Source organism: Tyto alba, unplaced genomic scaffold, assembly GCF_018691265.1.
Source record: "Tyto alba isolate M040663 unplaced genomic scaffold, T.alba_DEE_v4.0 Super-Scaffold_41, whole genome shotgun sequence".
In the NCBI taxonomy this organism is placed as follows: domain Eukaryota; kingdom Metazoa; phylum Chordata; class Aves; order Strigiformes; family Tytonidae; genus Tyto; species Tyto alba.
Genome location: NW_024881317.1, coordinates 13,813,923 through 13,836,814, shown reverse-complemented (window position 1 = coordinate 13,836,814; position 22,892 = coordinate 13,813,923). Strand labels below are relative to the sequence as shown.

Here is a 22,892-nt window from a genome sequence, read left to right as displayed (position 1 = left end):
AATACAACTGTGAGAAAGTTAACTGACCACGACTGAGAACTCCTGATCAGAACAAACTGTTCAGCATTGTGCCAGTTCACAATTATTAGATCTCAGATGATGATAGTACATTTAAAACACTGTGTCCTGGTCTGCTCAGTAAGGGTAAACATCACCTCTTCTAGATGAAGTTAAGATATACTTTAAAATGCTGCCTTTTAACCAAAGGCCACAGAGAGAAAAAAGTTAGTTTTAAAAGGTGGTCAGCATCCTCATTTCTTACTTTTTTGTTAAACATGGGTGTTCCATTTTACTTGGCATCTTAGCATGAAACAGTGGTCCTTTTATCTGGTTTATAACTTAAATCTCTTTTGTAATTTGTTTTTAAAGACAATTCAGTTGCTAGGTCACAGTTAAAGGGCTACACATGTAACTAACTGTCCTATTTCTTTTCTTGCAAGGATGGGCTGGTGAGTGTGACACAGCAACCATCTTCCACCCGCTGGCAACACCCCACAAAACCCTGCACATTCTGCAGACTGCTCTCCCAACCAAGGGAGAACCAAACACCATCCTCAGAATATCTTCACTTTCTAGGAGTAGATTTCACTTTGCATGGTCCTTACGAGGCACTTTTACTTTCTTTAACCATCTTCCATGTAGGGAATAAGCCAGAGTGTCTAGTTGCACCCTCCAACGATCCGTGGATGGAGCCTGTTACGAGAGCAGACCCTTCACCAAAGCAGCCAGCAGTGCCTGCACAGCATTGCCCCCCTGCACAACCAGAAGTCAAAGGCAGTGAAGCACCATGCTAGATTTAGGCTCACCACTTGACTCTCCCCTTCTGAGTGTAAAGTGTTCCCTTTCTACCATTACAGGCTTCTTATGTGCTGTTTTTCACTGGTACTCTAAATAAATAAAAAAAGATGGTTTTTACACAATTACATATACACAAGACATGTTTTTAAGCTGAATTTTATTTCCAGTTTCTAAGCACTTCCTATCAACTGCTTTCGTCCAGTCTCAAAAAAAACCCCACCTAGAACACCACTGCAAAACAATCCCTTGCCTAGGAGAGAGGGCAACCAGCCATCTCCTCCTCCCTACAGCCCCATACATTCAAATTGCTATGGCCAGGTGAACATTTGCATACTATACCCAAGGACATATCCTGTGTCCCATCTCCCCACGTAACCATTTTCTGCCATGTTGAAGGGGAAGCTCCTTGTTTTAGGCAAGTTGCAGCTGCGCTACCTGCCAAATAGGCAGAGGAGGAGGGATGGAAAAATTTGGGGGAACTAAGACACTCTCACAGAAAAAAGTTGTAGGAGTTTGCCAAAAGATGTAGCTTTATTGTATGGCTAATTAGCTCCCTCCGGAATGGTTCTGATGGGAGGAACTGGAAGAGAAATACATACTGTTCTTGGGGCTTGCTGCAACAGAGACCCAATCTGCACGTTTTGAAACATCCCCTAGGAGTTACCTGATCCCGCTCCCGAAACCGCCGCGTGAAAGTGCTCCAGACAGGCTGTGGCTGGGCTCCTTGCATGACTGCCTTCACTCCAGGTTGCCAGCGACATGAAGGTGCTCACAGGCGCTTGCAGCAGCTTTTCCACTTTAACACTATTCTGTCTAAAAAGCTGATAAAACAGTAATGCTCACTTATACTCTAAAAGTCAACTGTATTTTCAACAGAAATGGTTACTGACACTACTGCACACTTATGCTTTCATAGCCACACCGTTACACAAGGCCACGGGTGCCGGGACAGAAGCACATGGCTGGCGTCTCATCCCCAGCAGCAGCACTGCTGGAATAGAGGGCAAGATAAATTCTTCCCTTTCCTTCAGCACCCTGCACTAGGTGGGCCTGCCTTCACAATAGCGCCAGCTGCACTGCAGCAGCAGCTCTTAATCTTTCATTGTACAAACCATCCAAAAACAACAGTCATTTTTGCTGGCCATGTTTTTATTTGTTTTCCGTTTTAAACAGGGGAGCCAATGATACATCCAGTATTTCAAAAAATCAGAAAGTAAAACAAATTTTCAGAAGACCGAGATGCTACATGCTATATTTAACCTAATTTTATTCATGCTTGCTTTTGAGGGGGGTTGGGAGCGGGACAGGAATTATTCAGTAAAAACATACAGTAAAAACAAAATGTTTCACCATATAGAACTTTAACCTACAGTAATGTTGTACCTTAATTATTTCCATGCACACAACTAACATTACAAAATTTTTAAAAAATGAACACAATTAAGACTTCTAGGAGCATCTGATAATAAAGCAATTCCTAATTTCTTTTGTAGAGATCAAGCACCTCCAATTACAAATTCCTATACACAGTGAGTGCTTTACTTGAAATGAAAACTAAAAAATACAAATAAAAAGTGTATTGGATAGCCTCAGAATAAGCTGATGTTAATATATATCCAGCTATGTAGGCAATAAAACCATAGTGCTAAACAAAACTTTTATCTGAAAAGTAACTCAAAAATTAAGTTGACTTTCTATAATTACAGAAATATACTTATTTGCTAAAATAAATAAAAGTGCTGCATATTAACACTTCACTATAAAGAATGCATACCAGAACATTTATAAATATTGAATGATTTTCCATAAGAATAGCTACTACAATAATGCTGGCTAAATAGAAGTGCATAATGAGAAGCACTATGGGTGGTTAATGTTTTGCCACATACTGCTGTTACCTTGAGGTAGATAACACATGCGTACCAAATTCTGCATTCATTTCAGTTGCTGCTGGTATCATGTGTCTAAGAAATGTGTACAGTATGAAAAACTCTAAAATACGCATGAATGAAAAAAACGTTTTGGGAAAAATAGATATTTTCATGCAATTATGTACAGTCTCACTGTGTAAATTTCAAGGCAAGGTTCTTTTTCTGCAAAACATGGACACTGTTTTACTGAGAGAATGTTTTTTTTTACTTTGTTTAGTGCATTTTTTGTTACCTCCTGCATTTTGCATTATTTTGCTCTATTCTTTAATTTTGTGTGCAAACGACATGCCAGTTTAAAAACAAAACTCATGTATAGAAAGTAATTCTGGATTGTAAAAACAATGGTAAACAGAAAACTAATGAAATCCATACCAAAATTACACCATCTGATTCAAGTAAAAAAATTACTTACACTACTAATAAAAAAAGACAAACACATCTCATGAATATAAAAGAAATGTCTGCTGAGTGTTTTAATTTAGATGTTTCAGAATGCTGCTGTACGTTTTGTGGGGAATTTGGGGAGATGATTTCATAGCAGAAGGCGTTAACGTGGCCTGTATTGATTTCAGTGGCGAACCAACAGGGCTGTGAAACTGAGGAATACCTATAGCCTCAAGCTGCTTGTTGAAGAGGAGTTCTCCACTGTTACTGAGAAAGCTCTCTTCTCTTTCCTTCTCCCCAAGCTTCCCCTCTTCTACTGGCTCAGGTTCTAGCATTTCAGCATCTTCCTTCTTACTAAAAAATTTGTCCAAGTAACTGGTGTATGTATTTTCTTTTTCAACTTGTTCATCCTTCCTTACTTCGCAACAAAACTGGTCTATGAGAAAGCACTCCTCCCCACTGCTTACAAACTGACTGTCCCAAGAAGTTTGGTACAGAGCTTCTAACTGTGCCAAATTAGCCATTCCTTTCTCCTGCTTCTCTCTGCTTACCGACTTTGATATTAATCCTTTCAACTCTATTTGAGACACTGAGCTATTCAAGTCATTTAATTTATCAACATCAGTAGACTCGTGTTGTAAACTAAGCTGAATGGTTTCTGCTATAAATGAATCAAAGTCAAATCCTTGATTCTTCTCCCTTTCTTTTTCAACAAGTTGCTGTGATGCTTCCTCAAGTGCTATCTGAGCTTTCACCAACCCATTCTTTTCACATTTAGACTTGCCTTTCTTATCAGACTTTTCTTTGCTCTGTTCCTTCCAGTTTGAAAGATCTATGATAAGCTTGGGCTCATAGTAATGGTTAACTTCACTGTCTCGCCAAACTAAATTATCTAGGTATGAAGATGACCTCATTTTGTAATTACAAGTGTGACTACATTCCAGATCACAATACTTGTTTTCATGGTGATCTGAATACTGCCAGCAAGGCTCAGTAGAGAAGTGGGTGTCAAAGGCAGGATCCTCCAGATACTTTTCACGATCTCCATCCAAATATTTGCGAGGATCTACTTGCACTTCTTCCTCATCAGTAACATCAGAAAGAGCCCTTGGATCGCGCTGAACTTCATCAGCTTCATAGTTATTATGAATAGGCCAGTCATGGTCTGAAAACTGACTTTCATGGTATCTGTAAAACAATTTCCTAAGTGTTAGCAGCTAAAACACAGTCTAACTCCCAAGACAGTTAAGCTTAGAAATTCCCTTACAGAATAATGACAAATCAACACAGAAGTTTTTCCTCAGTCCAGCTGGGTACCACTTCCAGGTTTTTAATTTAATCTGGCATAAAGCCATCCTCCTATGCACATCTGAGAGATTTAAATTCAGAAATATGTAGAATAGCTCACTCCATTTACAGAACTCTTCCTTAAAGTGTGTTTAACTGATTCCAAATTACTCCTATAACTCTCTTTACTATTATGTGCACTAAGCATCAGACAAGACAATCATACTTAAAACTCTCTTCATTTAAAGTTTGTTTTTTAGACAAATATTTCTTGGGAAAAAAAAAATGTAATGGAGAGAGTAACTTTAGATTCTGGAGTCTTGAGAGCATTTCAGGAATGCATCAGCATATCCAAGTCAGTCTAATGAATTATAAACCCAATGACAATGCACTGCCTATAAGGGAAAAGTGTATTCTCAGGCCAATTTAAGAAGAAACAAACAGAAAAGGAAATTATGCCTGTGAAGCAACATTACTTCAAGCACACAACCTTTCAGTTATGTTACATGCCACAGTAAGTGATAAATTTACCTTTCCCAATTATAAATATGGCTGTGACTTTCATCCATCAGCAGAATATCATCAACCTCATCTTCAATGTGAAAAGGATGACTTGAAATAGGCTCATCCGTTGGAAAGGAATAAATGCTCATATAAGGATGGGACAAAGCTTCTTCTGCTGTCAATCGATCCATGGGACTAAACGTCAAAATTTGCTCCAGAAAGTCCAGTGCTGCGGAGAAAAAGTTATCATTAAACAGGAGAAAAATGACATTTGAGACATCCAGAATTTAAGATTAAGGTTTGATCTAGAGGTGTGCATTTGCTTAAAAGTAGCCACCTGTTATGTATCAGCTACTGACAGCATACTGACAAAGATGCATTCTGTAGCCATAGGAGAGCAAGAAGAGTAGAGGTCCAATCTAAAATAAACAATCATTTAACTTAAAGCAGGAAAAACCACTAAGAGACAGAATGTTTCAAGATGAATCAGTATCCACCAACAGCTATCAGGAGACACTGCTGCCAGCTTGGCTGGGGGACTTTAAGAACATTTGAAATACAGTTGTTTTACACTGACTCCATTCCAATGTTCCCCTATATTTAGAAGGCCAATGTCTCAGAGCAATTCCAGGGCAAACAGGTCCAGCTGAGATCCACAATTCTACTCCAGAGATGACCAAGTAACTATCATATAAGCATATTTTTATTTTATTACAGCAGAAGACAATCATTCTTCAGTGAATGCACAGATTCTTTTAACTGAAACTTGCTTTTAACGATCACACATATGCGCTGTAAAGTTCCTGTATTTCAAAATCACAGAATAGTAAAGTATTTTTCTGAATTACTTACCTTCAGGACTGATGCCCGGAAGCAACTGAGTTAAAGGTTTGTGTGGCTCAGTCATATCATTTCTAATGTAAACTGGAATTACATTGAGAAGCTCCTGACGGTCCTCCTCATGTACAACAGGAATTGATTCTAGAATCAACTGCATCTGTTCAAGTTCATGCGCACCTAAGCACCAAGAGAAAATACAAGCTGCCATTTCAACTTCAAGCACTTCTGATCCCTGTGTATGAAAGGCACGTCAAAATTTTGTGCTCTAAGCAGCTGTTTTCCATAGAAGGCTATTATCTCCTACAACAGAGTAAAGGCTGAAGTTCTAAATATGGACGATAATAAATCTGAAGAGCTCTCAAAAATGCTGTAGTGTATGAAGAATTACAGAGCTGCTACACACAGATAAAGTGACCTAACCTTAAGCTTTTGCAAGGATGTTTTCACCACAGATGAGGTACTCTACAGCAACACCCTATCTTTTTGTTATATACTGCAATTCTCCCCCTTCAACTGGTTCACCTAATTCAATATTTGACATCACCTTGAATTATATGTCCCTTATTAATAAAAACAGTAGTGGTTTAGCTCAGCAAGAAATCTTACAGGCCACAACCATGTGTATTAATATTCTACTCTGAAACTCTGTATTACTGTCAGGTGCAAGACAAAAATCACCTGCCAGTTAAGCAGTGTAATCTTGTTAAAAAAGTACTGTGTTATGATTGAAATTATAGTACACTTTTAGCACTATATGAAGTTTCCGTGTGTAAGAACTGTAAGGGCCTATACAGCAGGTCAATTTTGAATAATGAACAGCATCTATATTCAGTACCAGTATAGCTGGAGTACCCAGAAATACAGCTTGTCAACCTCAATATATTGTTCAGCTCCAAGAAGCATGTAGCACCTTGGAGATTCAACTAACAGATGAAACCATACAGGATTATTTGTATGCCAGTGTTTTCCTCCTTCACCAAGCAGCTCTGGACAATCATCAGTGACACTGATGCATGCAACATTAAATACAAAAATAAATGGGGCCAGAAAGAGATTGTACCCACTCAAAACCTATGCATTACCAATTCACTTCAGCAGTTTGCATGGCGGTTTGCACTGGACATCCTACAACACATCTGCCAGATGACTTAAAGAAAAGCTGAGGCAAAGTCACTACAGAAAATCTGACCAAGACCTAGGTTTCCTAGAATGAATCAGTACTGCCTCGTGTTAATTTATTTGCTGGATTGAAAAAGCTATTTTGTCTTTCTACTTCAGACTACTACAAATTACTTAATATCACATGTTATACTGCTTGTAATTTGATAGAAAACAGATTCTACTGTATCATTATTTCCATCCTAAAAATTAATCAGCTTTCTTTCTACTATAAGTGAAATAAGCATTTTAAAATATTCATTTAAAAGAAAGAATTAGAGAAGTGGTTTGGAACAGCTATATCCTCTACCTCAACTTCTCTTCCCTCCCTCATCCCAGTTATTCTGCAATTTTAATCTGCATTTTTCCTTCCCATTCCCATCAGCTTTCCAGACAGCAGGATTCCTAAGGGATGGTTCAGAAGTAGACAGGAAGTTGCAAATTAACCACATCAAGCCCTCCAAAGAACTTCACAAAAGGATTTTATTCAGAGTCTTGGGACAGGCTGTCATACCTCCAAATGTATGATGTTAAGAAAACCAATCTTCTTTAGATTAGAAAACTATGGCAGTGCTACGTTTTCAGAGGGACACATCCTCATCTAAAAATATTTTTATAAGCATCTACACAATTCAATTAGGGCACACAAACAAGCCTACAGATTTAGGATTTTAGTTACTGAGTTTAAAAAAAAAAAAACACAAAACAACAAATTCTAACTCACTGCACAGCTATTAGACCAATAAAAACTTCTGGCACATACTAGTGCTTCTCAAAAAAAACCCAAAATGCTAGCAGTTGCAATCAATCCATGCTGAATGCTGCAATCTGCAGACATTCTCCCACTACTTCACTATTTTCCAATAGAAATGCTTGATGCAATGGAAACCTAATAAACCTCTTATCAGCTGAGCATTTAATACACTGGGTACATTACTCCAATAGTTAGTAACTCATAGAGTTAGAAACTCAGTGGAAGAAAAGCCTCTTCACATATTAATCACTGATTTGTATAAAATAGTAATTTTATACAAAGGTGACAGTACAATCTCAATTTCATTACCTTGACATACAATGCTAAGACTTACTGCAGAGGTGTGCTTGTAGTCCATGAGTATCTAGAGGAATGTGAACTTTGAAATGCAAACTCATTTCTTAGAGGTTTTATCTGTATTACTGCAGTAATTTAGACCAACAGAGGCAAAACCAAGAGCTGCTGCTGAGGCCCCAGGATGCACACAAAATAAGCATTTCAGGGGTTTACTCTAGACTAGCTCATCGGCTCCCATGGACTGAATGCCTATCAGCAGGTGGAGCATGTTGGGTGATCTCCTACAGTGCAAATGACAGTTCCATTTTATCTAAAAAGACTCTACTATGTGCACTGAGCAGTGGTACAGGATGGCCATCAAAAGATTTGCTTCAAAAGTTTGCTACTGATCCTAGACAAAGCACTAATGCAGATGTACCCAATGAGACCAGAGCATTGCTTCCTATCTAACCAGAAACATTTGGAGGTTACACATTTCCTTGGTATGATACACTAAATTTTAAGAGTCCTCCTACACCACTGAAACAAAGGTCAGGTCAAAACACCCTGTAGATGACAAAAACTGGGAATGGGGGAAAAAGGGCTACGCTTTCATAATTTAGGACATAAAGAAGTGATTAGGTTGACTACATTAACAAATCTTTATGAATATGATACTCAGGGCATTCATAATACTCAAATACTCCCTAGATACATCAATTCACTAAAATATATGTATTTAGAACACTTCTTAGGCACTCAATACATTTAGCTTAACCTAATTACAAACAGATTTACCATATACGAGTACTAAAGTGTGATATTTATCTAAATACACACCACTGTAAGTAACATCTTCTGCTTTACGAATACAGCAATTTACAGTTGCTTATATAATTGCATAATGATATAGTATGTCCTGATAGTCAATGACTAGTGACAATAGCCATGAGAATAAATCTTTCTTTAGGAAGATAATTAAGCGGTACCACTCCTTTTAGGAATATACACACACATTTTTATTCTACCCACCTGCGAAGAGGGTTTTCCCAGTCAGCATTTCAGCAAAGATGCAACCTGCAGCCCACATGTCAATGGCTTTAGTGTAGTTGTTAGGAGAAAGCAAAAGACGGGGCGATCTGTACCATTTGGTAACCAATCCTTCAGAAAGATGGCCCTAATGAAATTAATTAAAAAAAAAAAAAAAAGAAAAAAGCTTACTTAGATTTTTAAGTAGTATGATTTTTTTAAAAATCTTGTTTCCTATTTTTCAATGCACTACTACAAGATTTTTTTGTCCTCAAGGTCCTAGGGATAATAGCACATACCCCTTTACTAAGCTTTTCTACCTTTTAAAATGGAACAGCAGTATCTTTGAGTGAACAGCAACAATATAGAAGTATGACACTATTTATTAGTCAAATGAGGTACAGCAGCAAAACTTTCTTATTCCCAGGTGCCAAATAAACGCAGACATGATAGTGAACTCTTGTGAAACATCATCTAAACCAGGAAGACAGTATCTCTAAATCAATCCCAGAAGGTAACCACACTTGCACACTACGTATGCATCACTTATAAACTTATCTAAGGCTTCTATAGTTATGTCTCTAAATGTTGCTCAATCTCAGGTTCTGTATTCACTGTTAAAAATCTGCTTTTCTGAACATATCTAGTAAAAAAAAAAAAAAGGTTTTATTTTATGCTTGCAGTAGTCCTATCTGAGACAAAACATATCATCCAGAGGTCTGTTTTCCTCTATTTGCAAGCATTCCGGATCTGCTGCATGATCCCTAAGATGACAGCCCACCTGCTAATGAGCCCTTCCACAGACTATCTACCTACCTCCGCAAAAGGGAGAAAAATGTTATTTTAAGAAGGCACAGTTATCAGTGTATCACTTAACTATTTCCACTATTCACCTTGTGGGAATAATGAGGATCCATGATTCGTGCAAGACCAAAGTCACCAATCTTCAGCACCAAGTCTTCAGTATTAATGAAAAGATTAGCTGGTTTGAGATCTCTATGTAGAACATTTGCAGAGTGAATATATTTGAGGCCACGTAGCAGCTGGTACATGAAAAGTCTGGCATGATCTTCCAGTAAAGGGCCTTGCTCTAGCAGATTAGCCAGATCTGTCTCCATGTATTCCTGGACAATGTAAACACAGTTCAATTCTGTAAGGGAGCCCACATCATCTGTTAACTGGCTTCCACTAGGACCAAGAATTTCAAATACTTTGACAATGTTATCGTGGTCAAGTCTTCTAATAATTTTGATCTCACGTAGAGCATGCTTAACACTCTGGGGATCGGTAAGGACAATCTTCTTGACAGCCACTCTTTTGTCACAGTCATTATCGACAGCAGAAAAAACTAAGCCATTTCCACCACAGCCCAGTGGTTTTAAGTCCATATACCGCGAGCCCAGATCAAAACCATGAATGTTCATGAGACTTTCAAATTTTTCTGCCATTTTAAAATTCTTTACGTTTCTTTTTCCTCAAACTACTAAGCTTCTGTAAACACGCAGAGACACTTCCACTGGTATCTGAAGGAAAGGTCTTACAGAAAGGGAGAAGAAACACTTGGCTTTGACTGCAAGATGGTTTCTTGACACTCTCATTTCATTATGAGCCAGCCAGGCCTGTTGTGTCCCCTTGAATTTAGAGCCCGTAAGCTCTAGAACTCAAACCGAGCATAAGATAGAAAGATTGCAGCATTCATAGTTCAAGAAAGGTGCAGCATTTCTGCAGACATTAAAGAAAATACTCACAAGAAACTCAAACGGAATGAAATGACATACTATGCACTCAGCTCTACTGTGCTAAACTGGTTAACATTTAACAAAAATGTGAATAAATATGCACATAATAGGCTTCTATTAACATCCTCCTCCTCACAGTGCAGATACATTCAGTGTTGGACTGGTCCTGAGCAGCGTCATTCTATGGTGCTGGTAAGCACTATTTTTTTTTTTTCCTTCTTCCTCCTTTTTCTCTCCTTTGTTTACAGTCTAGTTAAACGGGAAACTGGCAGCTCTTGATTTACAAAAGATGCCTTCTGTTAATGATCAGGTGGCTCCAGCTCACCACAATCACAATCAAAGCTACCATCCATTTTACTCCGTGACAACCTGAAAAGGAGAGAAAAACACATCAGTATTCTAGCACATACAGAAGTCATCCTCCTCCCCCAACTCCTTAAGTTGTCCTAAATATACAACTTACTTAGTGTCCAGTTACAAAATAAGAAACCATCACAAGAGCCAAACTAACCAGAAATGACATATACTTTTCATACTTGAGGAGGAAAACTGACAATAACCACCAGCCACCGTTTCTAAACATGTACCGTGAAAGTTTTAGATAGAACCTATTGAGAATGTAAGGCACACAATGAAAAATCCTACTAAATCTTAATAAAGAAGGGAATGGGAAAACATGGTAATTTTCCAACACAGCTGTTAGGAGACAAGTCAGAAACAGTAATATCCTGCACCTCAGTCACTAAATTTTGGAATAATTCTTTCCACTAAGGTTTTACTCAGGCAAAATTAGAGTTAAGTATTTCATCATAATAAGGGATTACTGGGTACTGTTCACATGAAAATGGTGAAGTTTGTATACTCCCAGTATTTACTGACTTTCCAGAATATACAGCAAGCATCCAGTGCCACTTATAAAGCTTTAATCCTTGTGACTTTGGATAAAGTCTATTAATAATCTCAAATCATAATTTTTCCTCTATAGATTCATTGTTACAGGAATCACAGGGGTAATTCATATATATTAGACAAATATTGTTACTTTATCAATTACTTCTACACTTACCCAATCTAGATTACAGAGAAAAACTAACAGCAAGTACATTTTACACAGTAACTGTTATACTCTATAGCCATTTTGCCTAACATATGGGCACTTTCAGACATCATTTATTTTTTAATAGTCTAATGAATTTATGAAAACAAGTGGTAATTTTCTCATTAAGTTTCCCTGTCTGCAGCAGCAGAATGCAGTCATAAAGACCACATGTTGCATTTTTGCAAAACATCCTCTTTTCTTTTACAAGCTCAAAGATGCCATAAAGAGAAGAGTCAAAGGTGTACCTTACACAGTGTGGTAAGGTTTGGGCAATTCCAAGTCACTTGTACGTTCTTCCCCAACAACTATAGGTCAAACCACTAAATGTCTTCTCTTCGATCTTAGATTAACACCTTTCAGATCTTCACCCAGCTCTCTAAATAAATGTCAAGTTCTCCAAACTACCCCAACACTTTAGAATTAATTGTACTAGTGTTTTCCCTTAAAACTGTGCTAGCACTTCAGTGAGACAACTGGGACCAAGCAAAACAAGTCTCCCCACTCCTAAGAGGGCAGCAAGAGGAGCTGACAAATGATTAACATAGTCTAAATAATGACCTCAATTCACTAAAGTAAATCAGAATTGCATACAGGGAAAAAAAACCAAACCAAAACAAAAAAACAACAAAAAAAAAACAACAACAAAATAAAAAAAAGAAAGGCACAGTGGCAAACAGAAACAAGACCATTTCAACACAGTTAAATATTACCATTCCGTAGGCTCAAGCCTGACTGCCACCAAGACACACAGCCCCAGAGCCCTGGCTCACTTCCTCCTGCCACACACCACGTGCCTCCAGGTATCTCACAGCCACATGACAAACGCAGCAAAGGAGGAAACACATGCTATCCTCTGCTGAGTTTTTATTTTTAAATAAAGATCACCAAATGCAGTCTTTCTAAACTGAAAAGCGTTGAGCTGCCCTCCACTGATGTGGTATAGTACCTTGCCAGAAGGGTGATCTTCAGAGCTTTCTTTACTCAGCAGGTATAACTATTGCCTTGAGATTCCTTTCCTTGCATACTGCCAAGAGCCCTAATTTTAGAATGTTTCACAAGGGTTATTATAACGTCAGTACAAACATAATCAGGTAACACTGTTACTTTTCCCCAAATTATCTTGAATTTATATCAGTATTAAGACATCAGCATGAGCCTCCTTATAATACCCATGAATTTACTTAAAAACCAGCTATAAAATTTATCCTAATTAGGATAGCATCAGTGACCATACAACTCTCTGTTCTGGTTTTCATAACCATGAAGACTAGCCTCTTGACTTTTTTTTAAAACTTACAAACATTTTCTCATTCACATGCATCACTTTCAGGCTCAGTCATTCTGAGCTGTTGTCCGTAAAAAAGTTTACATCAGCCCAGACCATTTTCCTTTCATTCCCCAAAAAATTAGTTTGGAAATTAATTTTTGTAGCTTATACTAACACTTTAAATCTCACATTAACTCAAGGTCCAAGGCCTCTGTTCAAATACCCTGCAATAAACTGTATTTTATATCCTTGGGACCATCTAAACCCAGTTGTATTCTTCCTCATAATTAGGCTTATTGTTTCACATTGCTGATGTCTTCAATATGCAGCCATACCAAATCAGTTTGCACCAGCTGGATGACACATCTGGAACCTCTCTTTTAGCTAGCTCTATTAAACAGTACAGGAACAGATTCGAAGTGATGCCCATCAGTAGCAAAGAGTAAGATCTGCTGGTCTCTTCACTGTAACTCAGATATTGGCCCTTATTGCCACGACTAAACAAAGGCAGCAGCAGAACTACAATGTGAAAGCAGTAATGACATTACTGCTCCAAGGAGAAGGGGAGTTATTGTCCACTTGCTTACTGAAGTCAAAGCCCTAAAATTTTCATTCCATTATCTCTGAAATTATACATTTTTAATCATCATCTTATACTATATCCTTCCACTAGGTGACCACTAATTACAATGTTTTCAGAGGGTATGTAATGATATTCAGAATCAGAGTCATTTAGCTAAGAAAACAAATGTTGACAACATAAGCAACCCATTGCAGCCTTCAAATTGACCTGATCCTGCTACAAACTTCCTATGTAACTGTGAGAGAATTACTTAATCCCAAAGCCACAAAAAGCAGGACCCAGTTATCACTCAAAACAGGATCTAGTCCTAGGAAGCTGACCAGGAGGCAGCCTATTTACCAAACAGATACAGTACCTCACATGAGTATGGTGAGGACAATTACAGACTGCCCTAGCAAAAATGCCCTGTTATTAAATAAAGATTCAGTAATTGAGGGTGATCTTTTGTTTACTGCCACTGAAAATTCTACTTTGGACACATACAGATGACTATGCAGTAGAAGGTTCATACATCCCTGTCTAAACAAAAAAATAGCTTCTAAATAACCTCATGCATTAACTACACTTATCTCTGCTTTCACACTGAAGACATACTTTCTCTATGCCAGCTCGACCTCTCACCTCGCGCAGCCCTTTGCCCACACGCTACAGCCCCTTGGCTGCCCTCGCCCGTGAGCTGGCCCCTCTGCCAGGACTGCAGCTCCCGGAGTCCTGGAGTTCCCCCCAGCTCACGCCAGGGAAGTAGCTGAACTAGTTTCCCCATCCATGAGTTAACAGCAAACAGACATTTAAGACAAACAGTCCTGCAGACCAGAACCAGATAGAAGGGATGGAAAATAAGAAGTTAACCCCAAACTTTCTTTCACTCTAAGATTATAATTACTTAAAGGATAATCAACTAGAAGAAGTCAAGGCTTTTATCAAGCCAAAATGAGCTCAAACAACAAATTTTCTTCTTTGCATTTTATAGTTGTTTTTAACTTTGGAAAATAATGAGGTCGTTTTTTTAAGCACTAATGCTTACAAAGAGTGACACCAACACCCATTAAGTTTATAGATTTTCAGCTTCAATGAAAGTCATAAATATCAGTCCAACTGTCTTGATACTACACTTAAATAAACAAAAACTAAATTCCTCTTCAGTTGTTCAACATGCTCTAACCACCTGAAACACAACAGACTATAGTATAGAAAAAGGGGAGTTTATCACCCCAATTTGTGCCAAACAGGCTATTCACACAGGCACTGATGTTTTCATTAAGATTAACTGTCACCTTTCCAAGACTACTGTTTGGGGTTTGGTTTTTTGTTTGTTTGTTTGTTTTTGTTTTTTGTTGTTGTTTTGTTTGTTTGTTTTTAAGTGGTACTTCTATTCCTTCCTCCCACAAAGTTTAAAGAAAGAAACACAAATATACTAGTTTCTTAAGTGGTTTACAACTATGCTTTTAAAACAGATCATTTCTTGGGAGAGGGCAACAGAGATGACCCACAGAAGGGCTGTCATCTTTGAAATTATTCCTAGTGCTGGCACACACCATCACACACAAGCAGGTACACTCATTATGCAAGCAGCTCCTTCAATTCGTGCTCAGCTTCTGCACATGGATTTATCACAGTTTTCAGGAAACAGGATGTACACTGAAACACAGTCAAGTATGAGACGTTTACTTTTTCAGAAATACAAATAAGACTGAAAGATACCAGTTAATTTGATTATGCAGACCACATAATGATTAAATCATTACTCATAAGAGAAAGACCAAGAATGACTAATGACATATTATACAACCTGCTAAGTACTATCCCTTTGACTATAAAAATACGGGGCACAGAAGTATTTTTTTTAGATCAGCCACGTTGCAGTCAGTAGGCAGAGTGAGTCATCGTCCAACTCACGAAACTGCTGCTTTTCTAAAGCCTCCTACTTGCTCCCCACACTGTTTAGGGAACTCTGTGCTGGCAGTCAGCAAATGTTACTATTAGTTTATCAATCTTCTGACGGATCTGTAAAAGTACACGAAAATTCACTGTGTTTTTCTGTATCACAAATAAAAATGGCTCTGTCTTCGCTTTGGATAATTCAATGAAATCTCACCACTGAAGAAGCCTGCCGTCAGGTAACCACAGCCTTCTGCACCTCGGCAGATCTGCTACCGTCTACTGTTCCACTGAACAGTTAACCAGTCAAGAGTGAATTAAAGCTAACAACCACACAAGCAAGCACTGAGCCCCAGCAAGAGGTTGAAATGAAAGTTCCCATTTTAGCTTTACAGCACACGTTTTTCGGAACCCAATTACCGAACTCAAATCTACCTCTATTTTAAACCACACCTTCTGGAATTTGTAACGCGTTTATAAACACATCGTGTTATTACAACACTATTTTTATATACACACATACATGTATATTCTTTTATACATATATATATATATATATAAAAGCTCGTTGGCAACAGCACTTTTATCAACGTTTGCACTGGCAATTATGACAACATTCCAACCACTGTTTTTTTTTTCCATGACACAATGAACTTGGCCATTGTCAGGCTGATCCAAAATGGCACTGAATTAGCCAGAGAAAGACATACTCATCATACAGAAGCCGAGTGCGTGCATCCTGCCTGCCTGGCCAAGGGTACCTGTTCTTCCAAAACCCGAAACTCGAGCAGCCTCTCTTCACGTTATTTTCATCAGGTGTCTCAAGCTACTTCTGGAAAGCGTTAAGTCACTTTTTCCACTAAAGGTGCTCGGGGATACAGGGGGGCCTGCGGGCACCCTGGCGGTACCTGTCCCTGCACCTCCCGGCACGGCGGCAGAAAGCGGCGCCCTATCCCCCGCGGGGAGCCGCCGGCGAGGCCCCGCCGGTACCGAATTCAGCAGCGAAACTTCCGCAGACTTCGGAGAGGCCGGGCTCCCCCTGCGCCGGCCAGGCCCACCAGCAGCCGCCAGCCCGGCAAAGGCCATCCTTCCTCCCGCCGCTCCCCCCGCTCCCGGCACCGGCGGCCGCTCAGCCGGGTGGGGACCCACCCCCGCCATGCGCCCGGCCGCGGGCGGCGGCGGGGGCACCCCGGCCCCCGCGGCGCGGAGGAGCCCTACCTTCAAACGCCCTTCAGGGCGCGGCCGCCGCCCCCGGCCCCGCGGGCCCCGCTCCGCCGGGGGAGGCGACCCCCAGGGCCTGCCGCGGCCGTTGGCCGTGGTCAGCGGCCGCCCCCGCCCGCCCCGTCAGTGTCCGCTCGCCCCCGCCTCAGCCTCGGGGCCGCCGCGAGCCCCCGGGCCGCCGTCGCCGCACTGCGGAGGGGCCGGGCCGGGCCGGGCTCCGGCGGGGCGGCGCGGAAGGGGCCGGGGGGCGCCGCCGCCGGCCGGCGGGAGGGAACAAAGCGCCTTTGTGCGGCGGGGCCGGGCCCGCGCGTGCGGCGGCGGCCCGAGGACCCCCCCCCCCGCCTCCTCTTCCTCTCCCCGCCCCGCATTGCCGGCCGCCCCGCCGCACTCACGGGCCTTCCCAGGCTCATCGGGGGCTGCGCTGCTCACACGGCCGGGCCCCGCGGCCCCGCCACCGGCTCCCGCCCGGCGCCCGCCCGCCTCGCCGCAGTTGCCGCTGCCGCAGCCGCCGCCATGTAACCCGGCGCGGAGGGCAGGGAGGGGCGGGGGCTCCTGAGGCTCCGCCCCCGCGGCGGGGCGGGGCCCGGGGCGGGGCCCGGGGCGCCCCTCAGGGCGGGAGGGCCCGCAGCCGCGGTCGCCCCAGCGCCGTTAGGGAAGCACGGTCTGCCCGCACTGCGGGAGCACCCGACCCCTTTCCCCCAGCGGGGGTTGGCCGGGGGGAGAGGGGGGGCTATGGCAGGACACTCTCTCGCTGAGCGGTCACCTCACAGCCTTGGCTGTCTTCATGGGACATGGCGGCTACCAGTATGTCCAGTTAACCAGAGGAATTTAGCAGAGTCTCAAAGTCCAGTTGAGCCAGAGACTTCAGAGAAATGGGCCTAGTGGAGCAGTGTGCAGGGGTGACATGCTGCCAGCGAAGCGAACGCAAACTAGAGGCCTCCAGGCACAAATGGTAGCCCTTCAGTACTGCATTAATACGGCAAGCTTCGATTACAGTTGCTCCTTCCTCCTCCTATTTGATCTACACTGCCTCCTGACAGCTTCTGAAACCTGTGTTTGACCCTAACCCTGGCAGCGCCTCACTCTGCAAGGCCTAGGGCTTGGTTTCTTCAGCATTTCCCTCGGCCACAACACAGCACACCAAAAGAAACCCCACAGGCAGAGAAGGGAGCAGGAACGTGGGTTTTCTGCAGCTGAGGGGATGCAGGGAGGAGAGCCGGGCCATGTCTCCATGCCCAGGGTACTGGCCCTGAGATAGCCGGGGGAGGAAGAGGAGGAGCAGGACAGGCAGGTCCCGCACCGGCCACTGCCAGTGTGGGCTCCCAACGGCGACAGGCAGGGAAGCAGTTGCGTGGGCCCAGTTCAACTGTCCAGGCCTTAAATGTCCCTCATGGTAGAGAAACAAAAACACGGTCGGAAAGCAGGAGGTGAGAACGGCAGTGGCAGGCTTTCCTTCTCGGAAAGCGACATTTTGTTTCAGATGTTCTGCAGTCTTAGTGTCATAGGGGACCTGAATGTTCTCTCCACAATCATCTACAAACGACTTGCCATTGCTGTCACCTCTGTAGATACCAGAAAGGATTTCTCTCTTGCTATTGCATCTCCCTTAACAGACATAGGCAGAGAGAATAAGTCTGCTTTTCCCTGAAAATCACAACTGATACAACAAAAAAAAGCAAAATAATGAAAACTTTTTTTTTTTTCCCCATTAGACTTTTATACAGCAGTCTTAATGGGGAGAGGGAGGCATGAAAACACCAGGCCTATAGGTATCAGAAGAGCTTTATGCTTCCACTAACACAGGATTGGTACAACTCTCAAGACAGGGTGTGTTTTCTCTAGGTCCCTCATATGCCTTTTCAGTGCAGGATGACTCAAAAGAAGACAATACAATTAATACTAATTTTTACTGGTTAAGCAGAGGTTATTTACAGATAGTACTAGGATAGAAGTTACATTGCATAAGGCTCCACAGCTCACTCAGCTGCCATCTGGACAGAAGCATCCAATTGACCCTTGCACTCTTAAGTCACATAATTTTATTGTTTTAATAAACAAGTCATACATCAATGTCCAAAGAGCTCCATATGCAGCTTCTCTAAAGTTATTTTAAAACCCCTTCAATTATGAAGCCAAGCATTAACTGTTTTAATTTAGACAGATGCGTTGCTAACTCTGGCATTGCCCCTGCTAGCAGGAGAGGTGATTTGGGCATTTCATAGTACAGCACTGTACTAACAGCACACATAGAGAAGTCAGTAACTAAGCTGACACTTTACATTACAATACTTGCTAATTTATAGGCAGCTAACCCTGCTGCCAACAGTGGAGAAAAGTCAGAAACAAAGTTGCAGTTGTTCTGCCCTCCCAGCAAAAGAAAGTTGGAAGATTACAGCACTGGCTGCTCCAGAAGGCCTGTATTTAAATACAGTCTACAAAAAAAAAACTGCTGGAGTGCATATTTGGAAGAGGTGATGTTAGGACGGCAACCAGAGCCAAGCCACAGAGGAGTATTTACTTGCATTAAAGGAAGAGATTTGGGACTCAAAAAAGGCAGGAGCAGCAGTGGTTGTATGTCTAAATCCAGAGCTATTTAGTTAATTAAAGAATCCTTCCACCCATACAACATATTTTCGTTATGAGAGACAAAAGAAGCAGCTGATCCTAGGGTACTGCAGTGAGACAAAAATTATATTACAGGCTTGCAATAGCACCTGGAGAGCCAATCGTAATACTGTGTCCATTGGGACGATTTGCCAGTAACCCACATTGCCATTTCAGCCATGTGGAGAAGCACATCCATGGAGTCTGCTCTGCAGCAACCCAGACTGTTTGAAAAATAGTTTAGCAAACACAGAGGAGGATTGCAGTAAGTGGCAAGCTTCCTCACCTGGGTAGCACACGCTCACTCATAAATCTCACATAGTCCAGAAGTACCACAATTTTTCTGGGTTCCTAATTAAATCAAGAGCTACTTTTTTTCTTTTTATTTTTTTTATTTCTTTCTCCTTCAAATTCTTTTTTGCCATTCTAACAGCCTGGTCTGTGGTAGGATGTAGTGAATGAGATCCTTCAGTCTAGAGGAAAATCATGCAAGAAGGAAGAGCATGGTGCAGGAATGTTACTTGTCTTCAGCCTCAATATTTATAGAATTACAATGCATGTGAGAGAGTTGCTCTGGATTTAATTGTGTGTCACACGCCAATTTATAGCTATCTAATCCAGCAAATTGCTAATCTGTTCTCAGATTTTTAATACCCTATTGATTAGGCTATAAATTACTGTGTGAAATCGTTTCCCTATTCCCCACAAAAATGCAATTACATAGCATGTAGATGATATGCTATATGAAACCAACCCATTCTAAAACATTTGCAGATATTAACTGTCAGTAAAATGCAGAGTAAGAAAAGAACTGGACTTCAAAGGCCATAAAGCCCAGCAATTAAAAAATAATTAGAACTGAAGCAATGATTCATTTATTATGTCCAAATTCAAAAAGATCAAACAGTAAATTGCAATGTAGTATTTCAGTCCTGCATGTGAATCGTTACTTGTGGCATAAAAGGGAATGAAGTATTTTTAAGTGTCCACACCCATTATGATTGGCAAGGGAAGAAAGATTTGGAGACAGTTTGAAAAGGTTGCCCAAGGTGATTTGGCAGCTCCAGGCTTTTGTATCAGTTTCGCTGCTTTGCTTTTTGTGCGGGAAAATTTCGTTTTCTGTTGTTATGCAGCTCTAGTGATTCCAGGTATTTTCAGAAGAGACTCAGCTTTAAGCGTGTGCCTCACACCAGTCAGCCTCCACCCCCAGTGAATATTAAGGTATCTACGGTGACACCCAGTTCTTGTCCTGCCCTGCAGGATCGGTCCCCTGGGCAGATGAATTTGCTAAGACACCCAGGGAATAATCTGACAGCAGACCAGTACCCAAGGTGTCTGTCAGACCGCTCCTGCTTGATTTATACATCTTCCCATAGGAAGGGAAATGTATCTTAGGATACATTTTTAAGGACTGACCATGCTTCTTACTGAAGTCTAGGATTCATTTTGCATGGGGGTGGGGTTGAGTTTAGAGAGCAAATCCAGGGTATTAGAACTGGATGGGGAGACGTTCAAGAAACACTCAGTTTCTGCTACCTCCTTGGCCTTTTCCTACTTACCTGTGTTCTGCAGGGTGATCTGGGCCCTGAAGTACGATTTGGTTTTCCTGGCACAGCTCCCCAGAGTTTTTAATAGTTTGTTTGGGTCTGTAACTGCTGCCTTCTCCAATTAGCCTAGTTCTCTGCAGGTGTTAAGCAAAGCCTTTACAAATCACTTGCTTTTCCAGTTTGCAGTTTCATAGTGCTGATGTTCAGCACAAACAGTCCAGATAAATCTGAGTTTCACTGACAACCCAACAGCTTAGGTAGCTTCACTTCTTGGGCACCTGCATTTCGTGGGAAAGGTCAGACTACACCTTTCAATACTGGGTGTAGGGTTTTTTAATTTGTTCTTTTTAACACAAACACCTTTTCCTAATGAATGCTCTCTGAATTTGCAGACCTGAAAGTTTTCCCAATAAATCTTAAAGTATACTTCATGCCAGCATTATTAGCAGGTAGCCACACAAAAGTTGCCATCTTAAAAACTTTTAACAAATGTTTGCTTCAAATTCCTTTTTTAGTTAAAATCTACTTGGTGGTAGCCAAAGCTATCTGGGCACAGACAGCATGCTATCACCTCATTTGCACTCACTTGGTTGAAATGACTTTGCCAGAGCAAGCTTTGTACCAGCTACATTCTGATCAGGAAAGAAAATATGACAATATTCGGGGTCTCAGAAGAAAGGAAAAGGCAAACCCTAAGATCCCTGTGTGAAACAATAGAACGACTGGAAAAGAACAGACCATTAACAGATACCAGTTCAGACCAAAGGCAGCAAAGTACAAAGGGCAAATGAAGGTTGGAAAAAAAAGTTACAGAAGATGTTCAACTTTGAGGTTAGAAATAAATGGGTTCTATGACATACTTTGGAAATTCTCTGAATCTGCAGGAAAAAAAGTCATTAAACACTTAAAGCAGAACAAGTCATTCTTCCCCCTTGGTAGACTATCAGCAATCTAGGACACTTCAGTACAGCTAGCTGCATGCAGGCTCCCCGTTTAATATCACACATTTTTATTAAGTCAGGCAGTTCCATTGCCTACCTTTTCTATGTCTTAACCAACACTTAACACATGGGAAAGAGCAGCTGCCTAAAGCAGGAGTTGGCAAAGCCATGGCAATACTGGGAGAATAGGAAAGCTTAGAAAAACTTGCTTTGCAGCTGGGTCCGCTGAAAGCATCAGCCCTCTGTGTGTGAAATTCACTTGTGGGGCTGGAACTCTCTCAGATTTCTCACCTTTTCATTAATTCCTAGTTAGTTAACCTTGCATAGAGATATCTATCAGTATTTTATGCACAGAATAGCAAACGTAGAAAAAGTTACCAAGGTAGGCAATTAAGGCAGTATGTGTTGCGTTTAATCACCTTTTAAAAGATGACTAGTACCAACATTTTCGCACTTGGGTGCTCCAAGTGACCTGAGTTGCTTCTAACTTCCAGCGTGGGACACAGGAGGTGTGCTGGAACTAGGCTGTAGATCCAGTCAGTGGATGAATCTACAGCTGAAAAACATTCTACAGAAAGAGGAACAGTGCTGTTGTGATGAGGCAAAGCGTAAGATGAAGTGGAAACAAGAAGCACCAAATGTTTTCTTCCTAGCACTTCAGGTACAAGAGAATTCTGTGTGTGACAGTTCTCCCTCGTTCAGACCTGCAGGAAGGCACCACTCTCCTCCCTCACCTCCAAAACCTCAAGCGAAGTAGTTAGGAGAACACGTCTGTCCACTGAAGTGGCACCAGAGCAATTGTCTAAGACAACTCTGTGCTGGTTATTGCATTGGCTGCAGTGCTGCTAGAGTTGTAAGGCAGCATATTATTGCACAGATATTATTTAAATATCTGTAATACCTTGAGTACTCTAATGTGGAGAGATGCCCTGGAAGCAGGGTGGGGTTCTTTCAGCAAAAAATGCATTTGGTTTTGGATCCCTATTGGAAAATACATCAGCTCTTGAACAGAAGTTATAAAGGCCTGATGATGGATTTATGTAGAACAATTA

The 22,892-nt window shown here is 41.4% G+C and overlaps 1 protein-coding gene across 4 annotated transcripts in view; it reads right to left on the bottom strand.

Moving 5' to 3' along the window:
- Window positions 1-1,929: 1,929 nt before the first annotated feature.
- The window catches only part of MAPK6 (mitogen-activated protein kinase 6), a 31,835-nt gene continuing 10,872 nt past the window's right edge, over window positions 1,930-22,892 (bottom strand). For 3 of the 4 annotated variants that reach the window (XM_032982974.2, XM_032982973.2, XM_032982975.2), the window contains exons 2-6: window positions 9,855-11,069; window positions 8,965-9,109; window positions 5,757-5,921; window positions 4,932-5,133; window positions 1,930-4,301 (exon numbers count right to left, since the gene is read on the bottom strand). In XM_032982974.2, coding sequence (XP_032838865.1) covers window positions 3,203-4,301; window positions 4,932-5,133; window positions 5,757-5,921; window positions 8,965-9,109; window positions 9,855-10,409 — 2,166 coding nt within the window. In that variant the 5' untranslated portion in view covers window positions 10,410-11,069 and the 3' untranslated portion in view covers window positions 1,930-3,202. Of the gene's footprint in view, window positions 4,302-4,931; window positions 5,134-5,756; window positions 5,922-8,964; window positions 9,110-9,854; window positions 11,070-17,140; window positions 17,292-22,892 lie in introns of those variants that run through there. The other variant, XM_032982972.2, reaches the window with a different exon arrangement.